Source organism: Saccopteryx leptura, chromosome 7 (genome assembly GCF_036850995.1).
Source record: "Saccopteryx leptura isolate mSacLep1 chromosome 7, mSacLep1_pri_phased_curated, whole genome shotgun sequence".
NCBI lineage: Eukaryota > Metazoa > Chordata > Mammalia > Chiroptera > Emballonuridae > Saccopteryx > Saccopteryx leptura.
Window position 1 is genome coordinate 106,910,265 of NC_089509.1, and position 18,187 is coordinate 106,928,451.

Genomic DNA, 18,187 nt, shown 5'->3' on the forward strand with positions numbered 1-18,187 from the left:
TCTTTTGCTTATAAAGTTGTCAGCTCTTTGTCATTCAACTTGGCTAGATGAAATTAAAATCTTTTATATCAAGCCATCAGAATGACAGACACTCCCAGGCACAAACTGCCATTACATTTAAGGAGGGTAATTTGATATATTAATTTATACCCTCAGGGCTCAAATCTGGCTTGTAAGAAACCCTAATTAAAACTAGACATTGGAGAAAACTCTGAAAAGTAATAAAAATGAGCTCTAAGTTATTTGAAAATATGATAAAATTGTAAAAACAGTCCAAGAAATACCATGGAGGCTGAAAATTTAGTCTTTAAAAAAATTTTTACAATGGACTGTGATAAAATTTCAGTCCTCTCTGGGGTCCTTTAAGTAAAAGACAAAAAAGCTAATGATCAGAGAACAGAATGGGGATCATATTCTACAACAAGTAGGTCCAGTGCATATTCTTAATATGAAGACCACAGCTCAGAATTGTGTCTCTATAGCACTCACTTTTCCACACACTAAACAGATAGCACTAGGCTATAGTTAAATGGCTTCAAATACAGGCTAATAAGACACACACACAAACACATATATATATACACACACAATCCTCAAAAAATTTAAACATTAATTTAATAGATACATAGTTTCCAAGTAAAAGTGTGGTGTTTTTTTTGTGTGTGTGTGTTTTTGTTTTTTTAACAGAGACAGAGAGAGTCAGAGAGAGGGATAGATTGGGACAGACAGACAGGAATGGAGAGAGATGAGAAGCATCAATCATCAGTTTTTCGTGGTAACACAGTTGTTCATTGATTGCTTTCTCGTATGTGCCTGGACCGTGGGGCTATGGCAGACCGAGTAACCCCTTGCTCGAGCCAGCGACCTTGGGTCCAAGCTGGTGAGCTTTTGCTCAAACCAGATGAGCCCGCGTCAAGCTGGTGACCTCGGGGTCTCGAACCTGGGTCTTCCGCATTTTAGTCCGATGCTCTATCCACTGCGCCACTGCCTGGTCAGGGTAAAAGTTTTTTTGTTTTGTTTTGTTTTTTATCAAAAATTATATATTTTAATAACACAGAAGAAATGTTTAAGGGCAAAAAAATATGTTAGCATGCCACAAATACTTCTGAAGGAAACAATTATTATGGAACCCTGTAGGTACTGGTCAACAAACCAACTGGCTATTTGTTGATTACAGTGGTACTTAACCTAACTCTAACATTATGTTGTAAATTAAAGGCAAATTTTAAAATGTTTTTTCAGTTTTAATTTTAATGTAGTAATCTACTAAGTATGTGGTGTGGAAAGTTAGTATTCAATAAATATGGACAGTAGCTCATACCTTAAATTCCTGCAAGATTTTGTCAATTTTCCCATGATATGCACAAAAGTTTTTCAGTTCTTTGCACTCAGGACAGCATCCATTGTGTTCCACTTTAGTACACTTCGGGTGAATTTTGGGGCATTCTGGCTGGTCGCATACAGGCCCATCTAAAGCACAGACACATGGACAGTTGGAATGCCCAGGGAAAAATCGTTCTCCCAACTTGTATACAAAGCCGCTGTCATCCACACACCCTTTCCCTCGATAGTCATCAAAGATCAGATTGTCATTACTGGAGGTCTGGTCACCTTCATCAGCAGGATAGTCTTCATGACTGATGGCAGCAGAAGTGACCAATCCAGGGATGACCAACAGAAGTATGCAAGCTTCATGAATATGAAGAGCCATCCCCCTCCTCAAAGGCTTCTGGATGTGCTCCTAATATTAAATATACTCAGCTCCTTCCATGGGAATACAAGAGGGGTAGGCTCAAAATAAATATTAAGAAAATAATTTGACATATATAAAGAAAATGTAGATTTACTTAAGCCTCTGCTCTTATCCTTTTTATTTGGGATTTTTTTGGAGGATAGACCGCAAATAGACTAAGTCCATACAACTATTTATACTTCATTATGAATTTTGGAGAGTCGATCCTTGGCAATATATGTATTAAAATTAGTCATTTGTGGAGTTATTTCACATTGGAACCTACAACTTGAATTTAGCTTCTGAATTTCAGAGGTCTGGCTTTGTCTAAATTGTAAGAAATAATTTTACTAAGCCTCAAAACTTGATATTTTACAGATGGTTACTTACAAATAACTCAAGAATGATTGAATCCACATGTTTTATTGTTCTTTAAATAGTAATATCAGTGGTCAAATATATATATTTGTGTGTTATAACTATCTGTATGAAAACTCAAGACATTAGTGAGAAAAATTTACTTGAAGAGAAAGGGAAGAAACAACAATTGAATGTAAAATATAGTTGGGATGGAGCTAGTATACTAGGCCTTCCTACTTCTTCATGTCCATAATCGGAGAACAATGGTCTCATTATGGGTTACTTGTTTCAGTCAACATAAACCTGGGTTTTGAAACTTAGCTAAGAAAAAAAAAATAGTGTAACTATTCCACAGTGAGTAAGAGAAAGAAAATTAAAAAAAAAAGCATACAAAAGAATTTCCTGTGTTTAAAATAATTTATTAAAAATAAACTTATTTGTAATATTGTACACATTTTTATTCTACTCAGAGTAAGCTCCTAGTGGGCAGGAAAGATATATCAGATTTCTTTAGAGCAACTTGAATCTAGTATTCATCTAATACCATTTGATTGGATTATTTTAAGATCTAATACCTTTGAATAGTTTGAAAACATGCTTCTCTTGATATGCCAAAGATATTTTGCACAAAGAAAACCAGAGTAAAACTCTTTATTGGTTTCACAGAATAGTAAGAAGATGTTACTATTCATAGAAAATATCCCTTATTAGTTTGGTAGCATTGACTCTTGTCAACTTAGTATTAGTGCTTGTGTGGAGCATTTCTAGTGAGTTCTCATTTAAACATTTAAAGTAAATAGCTTATACAAAGGCTCTGGGTAAAATGACTTTAGGGAATAATAAATGAAAATGTCAAATAGATCATTTATCTGTTTAAATGTTTTTGGCTTTATTCCAAATATCACTAAAATTGTATATAGAATATTTTCAGATCACTTATACTTATTATTTACTGGTTTATTTTCAGATTATAATAAGAGCAATAATAAACCATTTCTTTTTAGTCCAATGTAAGGAAAATGTTTTTAAATAAGATAAAGATGGCATTAGGAAACTTCATGAACTATAAAATTAGCATTTTAAGTTAGACATCAAATCCTAGTAATAGTAAAATGAAAGGTAGTATATTCATGCTCTCTCTTCAAGAGAAAACTGCTCTCTGATATTTGAATTCCTTTTGAGTAGGTAATGATAAATAAGATGGATTTCTTTTGAACTATGTCAAAAATAATGAGTCATGACAGAACAAAAAAATGCAAACCTATAATTCTACTTGAGAAGCTGGAAGCTCCCTTTGTCAAAGCATTCTTTTCTCTTAAATTACTACAGAGGCTACAAATATAAACAGAAGCTTCTGAAAAAGCATATATATATATTACTAATTAAGGCATACATTTTATACATCTCTCACATATTTGAAAAGTTTATTTTGGAAGAAAAAAATCTATTGTTCTTCCTTATAGTATTCCAATAGTACCAGTCAATACATGCAAGATAAGCCATATAAAATACCCATATCATTCTGCTTCAAAAGGACATAGACAGAAATGATTTCTCTGAAAGCTACAGGTAGGCATTAATGTCAGGTTATGGTAAATGTAAACTTAAAGGTAAAAAGGGGGTATAATATCTAAACATTCACGTGCTTTTATTATATGAAATACCTTATAAAATCTGCATGAAGAAAACAAGGTTTTCTTTTTAATATAACAAAGTTCTTAGGGTATCTTTAAAATATTTTTCTCTTCACAACTGAGCTGCAGTTTAAGATACTATTTAGCAGGAAAAATTACAGAAATCCAATAAGATGTGTATCTGGAAATTTTTAATAAGTAAGCAAACATTGCTAAATAGAGGATCACTTTCCAGCTAAACTTTCCTCCCTGCCCACGCTGCTACATATGCTTTAAAATGACTGTATTTATTTCATTGAGAAAACGAACATAACTCATGTCATAAGATTCACTTACCTAATCACTCTGGAGGTTAATGGTGGTGATGGGGGTCATAGACCAATATGAACTAAAAGATCAGGTATGTTTTAAGAGAGTAGTTCCTCTTTAATTATAAAAAAAAATGCATTTTCAGGCTTGAATTAAAGCAATCCATTCTCTCTACCTCCCATTTCAAACCACAGTCAAGAAGCAGTCTCTCGCCCTTACAGAGAGAAATACAGCAGACACACATAAGAAATATGCTTTGGATCTGTCTTCAAAATTCAAAGCAAAAAAAAAAAAAAAAAATGTTGGTCCTGTAGAAATCCAGACCCCAGTAGCAGAATCATGTTGAACTTATTTTAGCATTTTCTCAGATCCTTCTATGAAAGTTCCCGGCTGATTACGCCTCCTCCACACATGAGTTCACGTACACAGTGTTTGCTACGGCAGTAGAGGTGATTTGGCTAGGCCAGTGGTCCGCAAACCGGCTCGCGAGCCACAAGCGGCTCTTTGATCCCTTGAGTGTGGCTCTTTCAAAAAGTACCACCTGCCCGCACGCAGGTACGCACTGGGGTGTCGGTTAGTCAGGCCACAGGAGACGGGATGCAGGATACCTCCCCTTCCCCTCCCCCTTCACCTCTCCTTTTCCCTTCCCCCTTTCCTTTTCCCCTTTCCCCTGCCCCCCTCCCCTCTCCTTTCCAAGGTAATCACAGCCTCAGCTTTCACATTCTTCATTTTTTCAGGTGGGAACCACAAAATACCTTCTGCTTCTTTCCCTACAGATCACAAACAGCAACAGCATGCTGTAGCGTAAAGCCTTCTCTGCTGGCAATAACAGTGGCATCATCCACAATATGTTGCTCGAATCCCCTCTTACACACCAGAAAATACTAACTGTGGACGTGAAGAAGAGGAGCAACTTTAGCTGGTTTTCTGCATCACCACGAGCAGTTTGCAGACTGCTGATCTGGAGCTCATTCTGCCGGCAGCCGGGAATTCCTCAGCACCACGGACAGCGCCAACTGGCTTCTGAGCCCATCTCGGTTGAAATCCCGAGCTGCTCCTTTAGACCAGGCTAGTGTTCTCTAAGCAGTCGCACTTTATACAGCTGATGCATGCATTGGCGGGGGTGGTGGGGGGAGGTATTTTACGTGCGAGACACTTATTTGCATTGAAATTACAATAAAATAATAAAAAACCAAACATTGTAATTATACTTAATGCATTCTTTGGATGAGCTGCAGAGATAAAAGTTCCGGAAGAGCCTTGCATTTAGATTTAAGCCAGCTGCAGTCTCTGATACTTATTAATAGATAAAGCATAATTGTTGCCAAAGAATCTGTAAAAATGCATGGTCCCCAATTCTAATTGACTCTTTGGTTGCAGACACACTTTTCCTCTGCTACATGGTTAAACTTCAGGTCTTCCTGCAGCTTGAATTTGATTTTTTAAAAAGTAGCCTGGTTCTCCTGCAGTTTGTTCTCTAACATTCAAAATCAATCTCCTGTAATTCATCTAGTCTGTCATTAGGCGTCATTGTAAAGTTGTTTCTTCCAAACCCCTAGCAAATCGTATCAAAATAAGAAGAAAGACCCAGGCACAAATAAATGAGTAGAAAGTTTATTATTATTTTTTTATTGGTAACATTGTGAACATTAAAATACTTGTTCAAAACATGTTTTAAAGCAAATTGTAAATGTTACCTGCTGGAATATTTAAGCAGGTCTTGACTGGTTTGGGACTATCTGAGGCATTTTCAAGCCTTAAAGAGAATACCTCTGCAGTGGGGCATGCTGACCATCAAGACCATATCCGAACAGTGCCGTCAGAGTCTCCGGAAAACAGACTCTCTCCACGCTGAGAAAACACGACTGTATGAACTTCATTCTCATGGCCCACCAATTTGTGAATCTTCCCCGATTTAAGATCCAGCAAATGGATAATCCCACTGCCACTTGCCTGAGCTAATACTTGACCTGAGAGGGAGGGGGGAGAGAGAGGAAAATATCAAAGTTGTATTTCAAGCAGTCACAGTTTATAAGCAGTAGAATATACAGTTTTGTTTCCATTTTAATTCGACAAACTCATTTTATGTTAGGTATCAATCATTACATATGAACTAACTCCTGTCAGTGTAGAAAATAATTCCAGTCAAAATTAAGACATGTCAATGATTAAATTATAAAAATTTTAAATGAGAAAAAATTCCCTAATGTTTTACCTACTTTATATGCACAGGTCATCAAATGTTCTGCTAGTGTCATTATATTTGGGATTAATAAATAATTTTGAGAAGATGAACTTGAAAGCACTAAGCAACGCAGCTTTCTTTTATAAATGTATTTGTGAAAAATTGTTAAACATAGTTCAAATGTATTTATGGCAAAGATACATATATAGAATGAGTTATGAGTTATTTATATTTTAAAATTTGTGTTAATCTTAAACTTTTATTATTATACTAAATTGTTACTTAAAACTATAATAACACATTTGTGCTTAAAACTGTGACACTTAACAAATTTCTTTGAGTTAAAATAAAAATAACTCCATTTCAGGAATAGCATTAATTTTTATACTTTAATTTAAAATTCAAAATTCCGTTAACATTATAATTCAACTGGGCAGTGCTAGCACATATCCTGCTTCATAGAGGAGGAAAATGAGGCTTAGAGAGATAAAAAAACTTCTCGAAGGCCACACAGCTTGTAAATAGTGGAGTCTGTATTTGAGATCTGTGTGACTCCAAAGAGTCACGCTCTTCTTTATCCTCGACGTCATACCCTAATACTTCCAGACGAATGTTTATTGATCGGCTCAATGTCGTCTCTCCCACTGCGATGAAGCTGTCCTCACTAAAATACAGCATGAGTCAGAGTAAACATCTCCTGGGTGTGGAGCTCCGATATCCAGCTGAATCTTTGCTTGCTCCTAGGATTACTTTAAAATTAATTTCTATTTAAGTTTAAGAAATATTTTAAAAGTTTCACTTCTGTGGTTACCCTAATAGCCCTTATTGACTCGGAGAATCTTACTGTGCAATTAGCTTTCTGGGAATACACTAATTGTTTTGACGGAAAAAAAGGAATAGGTCTTGTTTGGTTAAAATATTTGTTTTGCATTAAAGATTCTTTCAGAATTAAAAAAAAACAAAATTAAATTGTTAGATTGATAAAAAATTATTATCTAAGATAGAGATATTGGGATATCAATTGTCAATACTACAGTTCACATTCCCAGACATTCAAAATAAAAAATATGAGATGAATAAAACCTTTTAATAAAGTAAACTGGTGGTCCAGTTTTAAGAAGATACTGGCTCAGCCACACATTCCGCTGGTAATGTATTCATTTGACAGAATAATATCAGTTTGTAATGGAACAGTTAGAGAAGGAAAATAGGCAGTGTATGAAATGTGCTGAGTCATGTTAATAGGAACCTTTCAATATTTTTATTATTGGGGGAATAATTCACAATGCTAGTTAATATACCAAAAGTTAGAAGTTGAGCTTCCCTGGAAAACTTCTTAATTGATCTAGTAAGATTTACCCAGGAAACCATCAGCTGCCATCACTGCTAACCAAGCAGCTGTGGTAACGTATATTGTTTTTTGCCAAAAGTAATTAGAGTCTTATTAGATCATTAATTAATGTGACTCATTAAATGTTGTGAAATTGTAAACACACTGTTTAGAAAGTTAATTTAGAAGACATACTTTTCCTATTACTCTATGTCTATACACTTTTTAAAATTGAATTTATTGAAGTGACACTGGTCAACAAAATGATACAAGTTTTAGGTGCACAATTCCAGAACACACCATCTGTACAGTGCATTGTGTGTTCACCACTTCCCGTCTCTGCCCATCAGCATCTCTCCCCATATGCCCTCCTCCACCTCCTGCCACCTCTCCTTTCTTAGCACCCCCCACACTGCTGTTCGTGGCTAGGAGTTTTTTCACTTAACAAAGATATTACCAAAAAGGTCACAAAATTCACATGCATGTTTACTCCTGCTACAAAAATATAATTTTCTAGCAATATTATGAATCAACATAACTGTAACTATGCTGTTTTCTACTATTTATTCCATCAAAAATAGCCTCATTCTGGATTAAATAGAATTGTTATCAGAAATAGAAGCAGATTCAAAACTTTAAGCTTATTCTAAATAATGAAAATGTGAATGAAATACATCTTACATTTCTCATTAAAATAACTTCAGTAATTTCTTATGATTATGCATGCTTGATTAAATTTTAAGCAAAGTTATTTCCCCAACAAAACAAAACCACTCATTTTATATTTCATTTAAATTATTCTTACATACAGATTATACGAAACTTTTTATCATAGATACACAAAAATGAAGTCTAGAATAATTGTGGGCCATATATGAAATATATCAGAAAAGAAAAGAGTTTTAGATCAATAAGGAAATGATTTTTATACACATCACAAGCAATTTGAAGTAATTCTCTCAATCAATATAGATAGGCAGAAATGCTTTTCAGCATTTATTACCTGTGGATAGCACTATTGATTAATTGTATTGATTTTTAGAATGCATGTGAAAAGGTATCGGTTGTTTCTTAAAAAGCCCCAAAATGAAAAGTATCAAGAAACTATTGAAGTATCGAGGAACTACATTAATGACTCGACCTGAGTCATTACTCAGAATTAAAAAAAAAGAGATGTAAAATTTGAATTAGTTTATTTTGCATCCTATTGCTGATCAATATATTTAATAAAAAGAAATATATTACTTTGGAATTTGACTTGCTTAAGTGCTTAGGTGTTGGTATCAATTTATAAACTTTTTCAGAATTTTTACTAGATATACATTTACTAAGTGTCTTAACTTTTCTATTGTTAGTACTGCTTGAACAAAGATTTATTGGTATCAAAGTATAAATATAGGTTAAAAAATGCATTTCAAATTCCTCTGGGTAGAAACTCATGTCATAAACACAAAAATAGAAAGCTTCAATATCTTTATTTAGGACCAGAGTCAAGCAGATATGTTTACCTTACTCAGAAATTAAATAATATATTAAATGAATATAACAGAGGTTGAAGATAAAAACCCCCATTACTTAAACTTGATATGGAATGCTATTTAATGAAGTATCCACAGAGTATGTTTTATGTTTTTCCTAAATGAATAGTTTTAAACAAATACAGTAATTATTTTTTGTCTTTCACATGAAATCCACTGTTGTTAGGAAGGTATTTCTTTGATATTGCAGAAATTTCTAAACTTTAGCAGGTAAATAAATCCAAAAAGTGTCTTTCCTTAGTAGGACATAACTTTTGGCCTTACTGTATATAGTTTGAAAAATATTTTCCTCCTATTAGGAGAGTATGAATAAGTATTTTCTTGAACAGGTGCTTTCCTACATGAGCTCTTTTCTGAATATTACAGAAATCCTTTGTGAGATGTGCCTAAAGTCCTTAAAATAGTCTAATTATTCAATATATTTAGAATATCAAACCACCTGCTTTCATTAAGAAATCCTTGTAGACATGTGTCCTCACATGGTCTTTACCTATGCAGCTGATCAGTGTTGAAATAATATTTATTCACAGACACCCATGCACCTGAAACTTTGCAAACATTTCAGAAAAACTTTTGCTGATGTCAGAAGAAAATCTAGCTTCAGTTCAGTTCTAGGGATCAGATAAGCTATGGTAAAGTGTGCTTCACAGACTGTGGCCTCTTCTTCCCCATTATTCCTGAGGATAGAAAGCCCTGAAGGCTTATATTTTGTACCCAAATTCAATTAAAACTTTATTATAAAGTAATAAAACCACCTTTCGCATTTCTCATTTTTTCACTATTTAATCCATAACATTTGCTACAGTTTAAGACTCAAAGACTTAGAATTCCAATATTTTAGGAGTTTTTCTCTCCATGAATAGTCATGTCAACACCAACTTCATTATGGAGGAATTCCCCCCTTTCTGAATGCAGACTTTTGTCAATGGGGAAAAATGATGTTGGCTTTTGTTAATTAATGTTGAGGTGGTGAAATTATTATAATTGTATCCTTATTTTAGAAACTCATTCTTTCCTACTCCAGGGCAACATAGTCCATTGGATAAAGGTGGTTAATTATAAATCAGCACCACTAAACTATGAATAGTTACAGTCAAAAAGATATAAATAGCCTGACCGGGCGGTGGCGCAGTGGATAGAGCATTGGACTGGGATGTGGAAGACCCAGGTTCGAGACCCCAAGGTCTCCAGCTTGAGCGAGGGCTCATCTGGTTTGAGCAAAAGCTCACCAGCTTGAGCCCAAGGTCGCTGGCTCGAGCAAGGGGTTACTCGGTCTGCTGAAGGCCCGCGGTCAAGGCACGTATGAGAAAGCAATCAATGAACAATTAAGGTGTTGCAATGCGCAACGAAAAACTAATGATTGATGCTTCTCATCTCTCTGTTTCTGTCTGTCCCTGTCTATCCCTCTCTCTGACTCTCTTTCTGTCTCTGTAAAAAAAAAAAAAAAGATGTAAATATATGAGAAAAGAATTATGGTCAAGATGATATACCCCACCCACCCAAAGAAGAAAAGGATGACTGAATTATCAAATGTAAAAGTCTTGTGTGAGTTTGCAGTAGCTAAATAAGTTAGTTCAAAGATAGCATTCCTGTATTTGCTGATGTGTAGGAAACGATAAAATTCTCTATTATAGAGAGATTATAAATCTTTCATAATTCATGACCTGAGGAAATACAAAGACCTAACATTTCATTGGTATTTGACCTTCAAAATGATTTCAAGTGATTGATAAAAGATAAAGGCAATATTTTTCATTTATTAGCTCCTTTTTCCTGAATATTTTTATTATATTATGTAATCCCTTTAACCACAGGTGAAGAAAATATTATTTTCATTTTATAGATGAGATACCGAATCAGTAAAGTTAAGTATTTTCTTTAAGATAACAGATCTAGTAGAGCAAGAATACCAAGTCAAGATTGTCTCTAAACCCTTTCTATTCTGTAGCCAGGAGACAAAGGAAAGTAGTTATACCAGAAAGCTAAGTTAGTTTGGCTGCTACGGGAAGTGTAAAATAAAGTTATATTAACTCATAATTCTGTGAAGGTGTCTTTTTGGAAATTTTAAGTAATATCCTAGTATATTGTATTCTGATCACCTGGCTTGTACCTCACAGGAAATTTAAAGAAAAATGTGATTAGTTTATTTACTCAGTCTACTTCCATCATACTTTCTTCTCCTTTTTTTTTTTTTTTGTATTTTTCTGAAGTGAGAAACTGGGAAGCAGAGGGACAAACTCCTACATGTGCCCGACTGGCATTCACTCAGCAAGCCCACCAGGGGGCAATGCTCTGCCAATCTGGGACGTTGCTCCCCTGCAACCAGAGCCATTCTAGCGCCTGGGGCAGAGGCCATGGAGCCATCCTCAGCACCCGGGCCAACCTTACTCCAGTGAAGCCTTGGCTGAGAGAGGGGAAGAGAGACACAGAGAAAAATGAGATGGGAAAGAATGGAGAAGCAGTTGGTTGCTTCTCCTGTGTGCCCAGGCCAGGAATCAAACCCGGGACTTCCACATGCCGGGCCAACGCTCTACACTGAGCCAACTGGCCAGGGCTCATACTTTCTTGTTCTTATCCTCTGAATCCGACATTCCACTTGTACCAATGGGCATTTGCTAAAAGCTGGGAGACAGTTTGAGATTAAGGGCACTGATGACTGCTTGGGTTAAAATGAAACACAAATTATTTCTTTATTTTCATTGAATTTATTAAGGTGACATTGGTTCACAAAACCAATGTATGGTTTTGTGAGACATAAATAAATTAGGTACATGAGATGTAAAAATAACCAAGGTAATGTTGCAATTAATTTTTAAAAAAAATAAAGTTTTAAGTTTTCTGAATAAATGGAATATTAGGACATTTTTCAGTTGCAAGAGAAAAAAGTCAACTCAAAGTGGCAAAGAGAAAAACTAGAATATATATTTATAACACAGAAATATATATATGTAGAGTAAAATCAGAGACAGCTGAACCCAGCAAGTAGACTGATGTCACAAGAGCACATGTCTCTGTCCCTCAGCTCTGTTTTCAGCAGTGTGAATCCGCTCTCAGGCAGTTTCTCTCCACTTGGTGGCCGTAGCAGGTTCAGGTTCATAGTCTTCCAAATTCAGCATCTATGGAGAGACTCCTCTACTACCCAGCAGGTCTATATTGGGTAAAAACTCCCTCATTGGCCAGCTTTGATCACATGCATTATCTCTGAACCAACTACTGTGGTTGGTATGTGGGAGGGTGTGATGGACCAGACCAGGACTGAGAGCTCTCTACAACTGCGAGTATGCAGAAACCCAAAAGGAGATCAAGATGCTGTTGTTGAAGAGAAATGGACTTTGCACGAAAGCAAACAAATGAACCTTACTTCAGATAGTCATGCCTGCCATGTAAAACCAGAGCCAATTTTTGCACTTAAAAAATAAGCCATATTCTAGACCACTGAAATGATGCTTCTCTTTGTTTGTTTATTTTTTTATTTTTCATTTGGCAATTCATCTCATTCCATATTCTTGCCTCCCAAAATACTCTAATGCAAATAAACTTTATTTGGCTTTAATAAAATAATTGTGCTGATTTCATAGTAAACAGAAGTCAGTGTTTATAGTCTCTTGATTTACAGTGAGGCTAAAAATTGCAGAAAAAATCCAAGAAAAACTTCAGGGAGGGTGGGGATAAAGTGGGAATTATAGTCGCAAAGGAACAGAAAGCACCAAATAACTTGTGACAAGCAATCTGTGTTAGAAAATGGAAACTATTCCATAAAGTCAGGCCTTCTTTGCATTAACTAGATACTCTGATTATTACATAATATCTGGAAGGCATTCATCTATGCCCCCAAAAGAAACACCATCCCAGCAAGTCCCACTGACTTTCCTTTGTTAGAGAATAAAAGTGTTATAATACTTACAGTGGGAAACATATCACATTTTATTTAAGGCTTTTCAATAATCTCAGTATTTTCAGGAAGAACTAACCTAAGAAAACTGTCCTTTAAGGGCTCATCTACCAGTTTGATATAGTTTAAGTTTCAGTGACAATCTTGCATATGATTGTCACAAGGTTCAAAAGACCTTGCTGTGGCTCTGAAAAAAAGTTCTGCATACTAAAAAAAAAGAAGTATTTTAGTTATTTCTAAAATAAAACACCATTTTCAGACATAAGATATAACATATTATTATATATAAGCCAAATAGATAAAGGTTATTTTGTGAAGTCATTATCTTGAAAGAAAAAAACAACAAGTATACTATCTTTGTGGTAGTCAGTGTTTAAACTTAAAAAGTATTCTTTGAAAATTGCTTCAGAATAAAACACATGAAAATGTGATGGGAAGAGATTGATGAACCAAAATTGACAAAATTTTGATAGTTGTTTAACCTGGATTTTGGGTAAATGGGTTTGTTAAACTATTTTCGCCATTATGTATATTTGAAAAATTATATTCTAAGTTTTAATAATATTATTCATATAAGAGCATCTTTACTATGTAGTTATTTTTTTATATTTAGAACTAAAATATGTTTGATTATTATAGACATATCCAAATTGTTCTAGAACTATGTTTATATACAGTGTGTTTAAGTAATTATGTTAGCAGCTATATAGTCAGTAATGATAAGTAAAGCTCCTAAATATAAAAGGTTAAAAAAACAGACTTGAAACCTTCATGAGAACAACAGAACATTTTCAGTTATAATTTCAAAAGTAAAATACATACTGTTTAAAATGTTATTAGGTATTGAAAAGTAGACACTTTAAATGTCTTCTTAAAGTCTTTAACTCTTGTACATAATTTTGTGTGAATCACACTATGTGCTTTTTAATATTTAATGCAGTTAAGTAAAATACTAAGATTTGTATACTGGTATAAGGAGCAGTTATTTATGCCAATAATTGATATAATAAGTCATGCTGCTATTGAAAATAATCACAAACATCGAAAATTATTATTATTTCAGATTTTATTTATTCATTTTTCAGAGAGAGAAGAGAGAAAGAAAAAGAGAGAAAGAGAGAGAGGAAGAGAAAGGGGAGGAGCAGGAAGCATCAACTCCCATATGTGCTTTGACCAGGTAAGCCCAGGGTTTCAAACTGGTAACCTCAACATTCCAGGTTGATGCTTTATCCACTGCACCACCACAGGTCAGACTCAAACTCAAAAATTAGATTCCTAGAATTACCACTCTAGAGCTCTACCTTGACTTCCAAAAGAGGGAAGGGAAGAAAGGGAAGGGAATGAAAGGAAAGGGAAGGGAAAGGAAAAGAAAATGTTGCCTATGTGGATGCAGCTTGTACTGTAGAAACTATAATAATACAAAGATTTTCATTAGAGAACATTATCCATTTTAAGTAGGAAACAGATAAAAAAACACAGAATAAATGTCCTGGCCCACACTCTATGAATTGGCCGATGGTAGTGTCCATCAGAAAATTGTTCCACCATCTGCTTTAAAATGACTGCACGGTCCTGGTGGTACATTTCCTCTGAGTGGCATATACATACAGTGGAATCATTCAGTCATAAAAAAGAATGAAATCTTGCCATTCACAATAACATGGACAGACCTTCAGGATATTATGCTAAGTAAAATGAGTTAGGGAAATACAAATACAGTATAATCTCACTTTTACGTAAAATCTAAAAACAACAAAACGTAGATCCAGAGAACAGATTGTTGATTGCCACAGGTGGGGCTTGGGAAAAAATGGGTAAAGGTATTCAAAGGTGAAAGTTTCCAATTATGAATTTAATAAACATATAGCATGGCGACTGTAGTTCACAATATTATATTGTATATAAGAGAGTAGATCTTAAAAGTTCTCATCACACACACAAGATTTATAACTATGTGAGGTGATAAGTGTTTACTAAAATTTTGTAGTAATCATTTAGTAATATATACATATGTCAAATTATAATATAGTACAGGTTAAACTAATTCAATGTTATATGTCAATTAAATCTCAACAGAACTAGGAGAAAATAAAATTTAACTAAATAAATTAGAAATTCCTTGGTCAGTAAAAAGGTAGTATGTTGGTATGAAATCTCTGCTCTTAACCGTATGCTTACAGCCCATTTAAGGTGAGGTTATGGTTTTGTGATCTTTAATGTGATAATAGTATCTCCTATAGATCTTACAAGCTCCCACAAGCTACTACTGTGTTTCCCTGAAAATAAGACAGTGTCTTATATTAATTTTTGTTCCTAAAGATGAGCTAGGTCTTATTTTTAGAGGATGTCTTACTTTTCCATGAACAAGAATTCATGCTTATTATTGAACAAAAAAATCAACATTTATTCATATACTGTAGTCATGTCATCACAAACATCAGCATAACCAGCCAAACTGAATTCCATCAATAATTTCTTGTGACTCTATTTCCATGTACAACAGTCTACCCTGTTTTCCCCAAAATAAGACAGTGTCTTATATTAATTTTTGCTCCTAAAGATGCACTAGGTCTTATTTTCAGGGGAGGCCTTATATTTCTAAGCTTGAAAAAAGTTGCACTAGGTCTTATTTTCAGCGGATGTCTTATTTTCGAAGAAACGGGGTATATATCTAAAATCACAGGTATCCAATCAAGTCCCTTCCTCAGTTGATGGATTGAGATATCAGAAATAGCTCTGGGCTTTGCCCAGCTCTTGCTTCATGCCTCCTTTCTCATAAAGTATTCTTCATCTATGCCAAGTAGTTTCATATGTGGCCTTGGCACTTTTGTCAAGCCTCCTTTAGATTTTGGACCCCTGTTTTGACTCTTATTTTTCTCTCATTGAAACTGTGCTTCTGTTAACGTTCCCCTTGGTTCCACATATTCCATCCACTCGGACGCTGGCAGAGTGACCAACGCTCTTCTCTAAACCAGTGTAGGGTCCCCCAAACCGCCAGCCTCTCCCATTTCATTGAGAGAGAATGACAGTACTCTGCTGTCATTCTAACTGGGTGGTGTTGGATTTTAACTGCCCCTTCAAAGTATATTTTTAGTGATATTTAATTCAGGATTCAGAACATGACTATTTTAACCAATTAATACTCAAAGTGAACCTGAGATAAAACGGGAGCTGGGCAGTGTAGCAGAGTAGCCAGTTGTCTGGCTATCCAGGAAGCCAAGTTTAATTTTAGCCTTGAGAGAATTTGAAATCATTATAATTAGATGAGTATATTAAAGCTCACAAGTGAAAAGGACTCTTTTTTTTTTTTTTTAAAGCATACCCATTCATTTAGCATCAATTCACAATTGGCAGTCCATTCTCCTAACTGCTCCATCCCTGGGCATGCATGCAGAATTAGAGGAAAAGATTTCTGGAGGAGTTCAAATTACTTGGATGTAGGTTATTGCTGAAGATGGGACATAGACGCTGTAATTACCTGAATATCCAGAGAATTGTAAGAAATGTAAAATGTATATGAGCTTGTAGAGAGGAAGATTATATTTCACACATTTTATTTGTGGTGCAGAATAATGAGATAGTTGAATTAGAGTGATCGCAAGGTACTCTGCACACGGTGTTGGGTTTCGGTACGAATGCTGGGTAATAACCATTCCTGAGTTTAGGCTCCAGGGTTAATTTGAAGTGCACTCCAGAAAAATAGGCAGTCATTTCACAGTCACTTCAAAATTCTACATAAGTTCTGCTTCAGTCCCGACTCATGCCCTGATGGAAAAATGTCAATGATATGATGGTCTGGGGCAGGGGTCCCCAAACTTTTTACACAGGGGCCAGTTCACTGTCCCTCAGACTGTTGGAGGGCTGCCACATACAGTGCTCCTCTCACTGACCACCAATGAAAGAGGCGCCCCTTCAGGAAGTGTGGCAGGGGGCCGGATAAATGGCCTCAGAGGGCCGCATGTGGCCTGCAGTCCCGTAGTTTGGGGACACCTGGTCTGGGTTATCTTGAAAACCAGATGAGAAAATGTGACTGGTAGTTTGGTCTCCTACCTATATAAAGAACTAAAAGGTAGTTTTGTAAGATTTAGAGGAAAAAAATAGGCTCAAAAATAGGTTTCAGAATTTCCAGTAGAAAATGAAAGCAAAGATTCTTCTTTTAACATAAGCATGTTATTGTCAGCAGTGACATCTCTATTAAGCATGTTCTTACACCATACACAAGAATAAACTAAAAATGTATTAAAGACTTTTCAGTCATGAAACAATAAAAATCCTAAAAGAAAACATAGGAAGTAAAATCTTAGACATTTCTCAGAGCAATATTTTTCCAGTATATCTCCTCAGGCAAGGGAAACATAGGAAAAAAATAACCAGGTGGGACTACGTCAAACTAAAAGCTTTTGTATAGCAAAAGAAATCATCAACAAATAAAAAGGGAACCCACTGAATGGAAGAACATATTGCCAATGATACATCTGATAGGAGTTAATTTCCAAAATATATACATAACTTACATAGCTCAACACAAAAAAAGACAAACAGCCCAATTAAGAAATGGGCAAAGGACAGAAATAGACACTTCTCCAAAGAGGACATACTGATGAACAACAGACACATAAGAAAGTGTTCAACATCACTAATCATCAGAGATGCAAATTAAAACCACAATGAGATATACCTCATGCCTGTCAGAATGGTTGTCATCAATAAATTAAACTACAACAAGGACTGGCAAGGATATGGAGAAAAGGAAACCCTCATGCACTACTGGTAGGAATGCAGTCTGGTACAGCCACTGTGGAAAACAGTAAGAAGTTTCTTCAAAGAATTAAAAATAGAACCGTCTTTTGACCCAGCAATCCTATTTCTGGGAATATAAACGAAGAAACCTGATACACCAATTCAAAAGAATAGATGCACCTTTATGTTCATTGCAGCACTATTTATAACAGCCAAGATCTGTAAACAGCCCAAGTGCCCATCAGTAGATGAGTGGATAAAAAAGCTGTAGTACATTTACACACAGAAATACTACTTAGCCGTAAAAAGGAAAAAAATGCTACCTTCTGTGACACATGGATGTACATAGAGACTATTATGCTAAGTGAAAGAAGCCAGTCAGAAAAAGACAAATACCATATGATTTCACTTATATGTAGAATCTAATGAACACAATAAACTGATGATCAAACTAAAGACAGAGGCAT

At 35.1% G+C, this 18,187-nt stretch overlaps 2 protein-coding genes across 5 annotated transcripts in view; both read right to left on the reverse strand.

Moving 5' to 3' along the window:
- Nucleotides 1-1,315: 1,315 nt before the first annotated feature.
- On the reverse strand, nt 1,316-4,591 carry LOC136378855 (von Willebrand factor C domain-containing protein 2-like). Its single transcript, XM_066346151.1, has 2 exons — nt 4,063-4,591; nt 1,316-1,791 (listed from the first exon to the last, which is right to left on the reverse strand). The coding sequence occupies exon 2, from the start codon at nt 1,709-1,711 to the stop codon at nt 1,316-1,318; it is 396 nt and encodes a 131-aa protein (XP_066202248.1). The 5' UTR covers nt 1,712-1,791; nt 4,063-4,591.
- Nucleotides 4,592-5,654: 1,063 nt separating this feature from the next.
- Nucleotides 5,655-18,187, reverse strand: part of SPAG16 (sperm associated antigen 16) — a 204,617-nt gene continuing 192,084 nt past the window's right edge. For 2 of the 4 annotated variants that reach the window (XM_066346111.1, XM_066346112.1), the window contains exon 15: nt 5,655-6,005. In XM_066346111.1, coding sequence (XP_066202208.1) covers nt 5,830-6,005 — 176 coding nt within the window. In that variant the 3' untranslated portion in view covers nt 5,655-5,829. The remainder of the gene's footprint in view (nt 6,006-18,187) is intronic. The other 2 variants (XM_066346110.1, XM_066346109.1) reach the window with 2 other exon arrangements.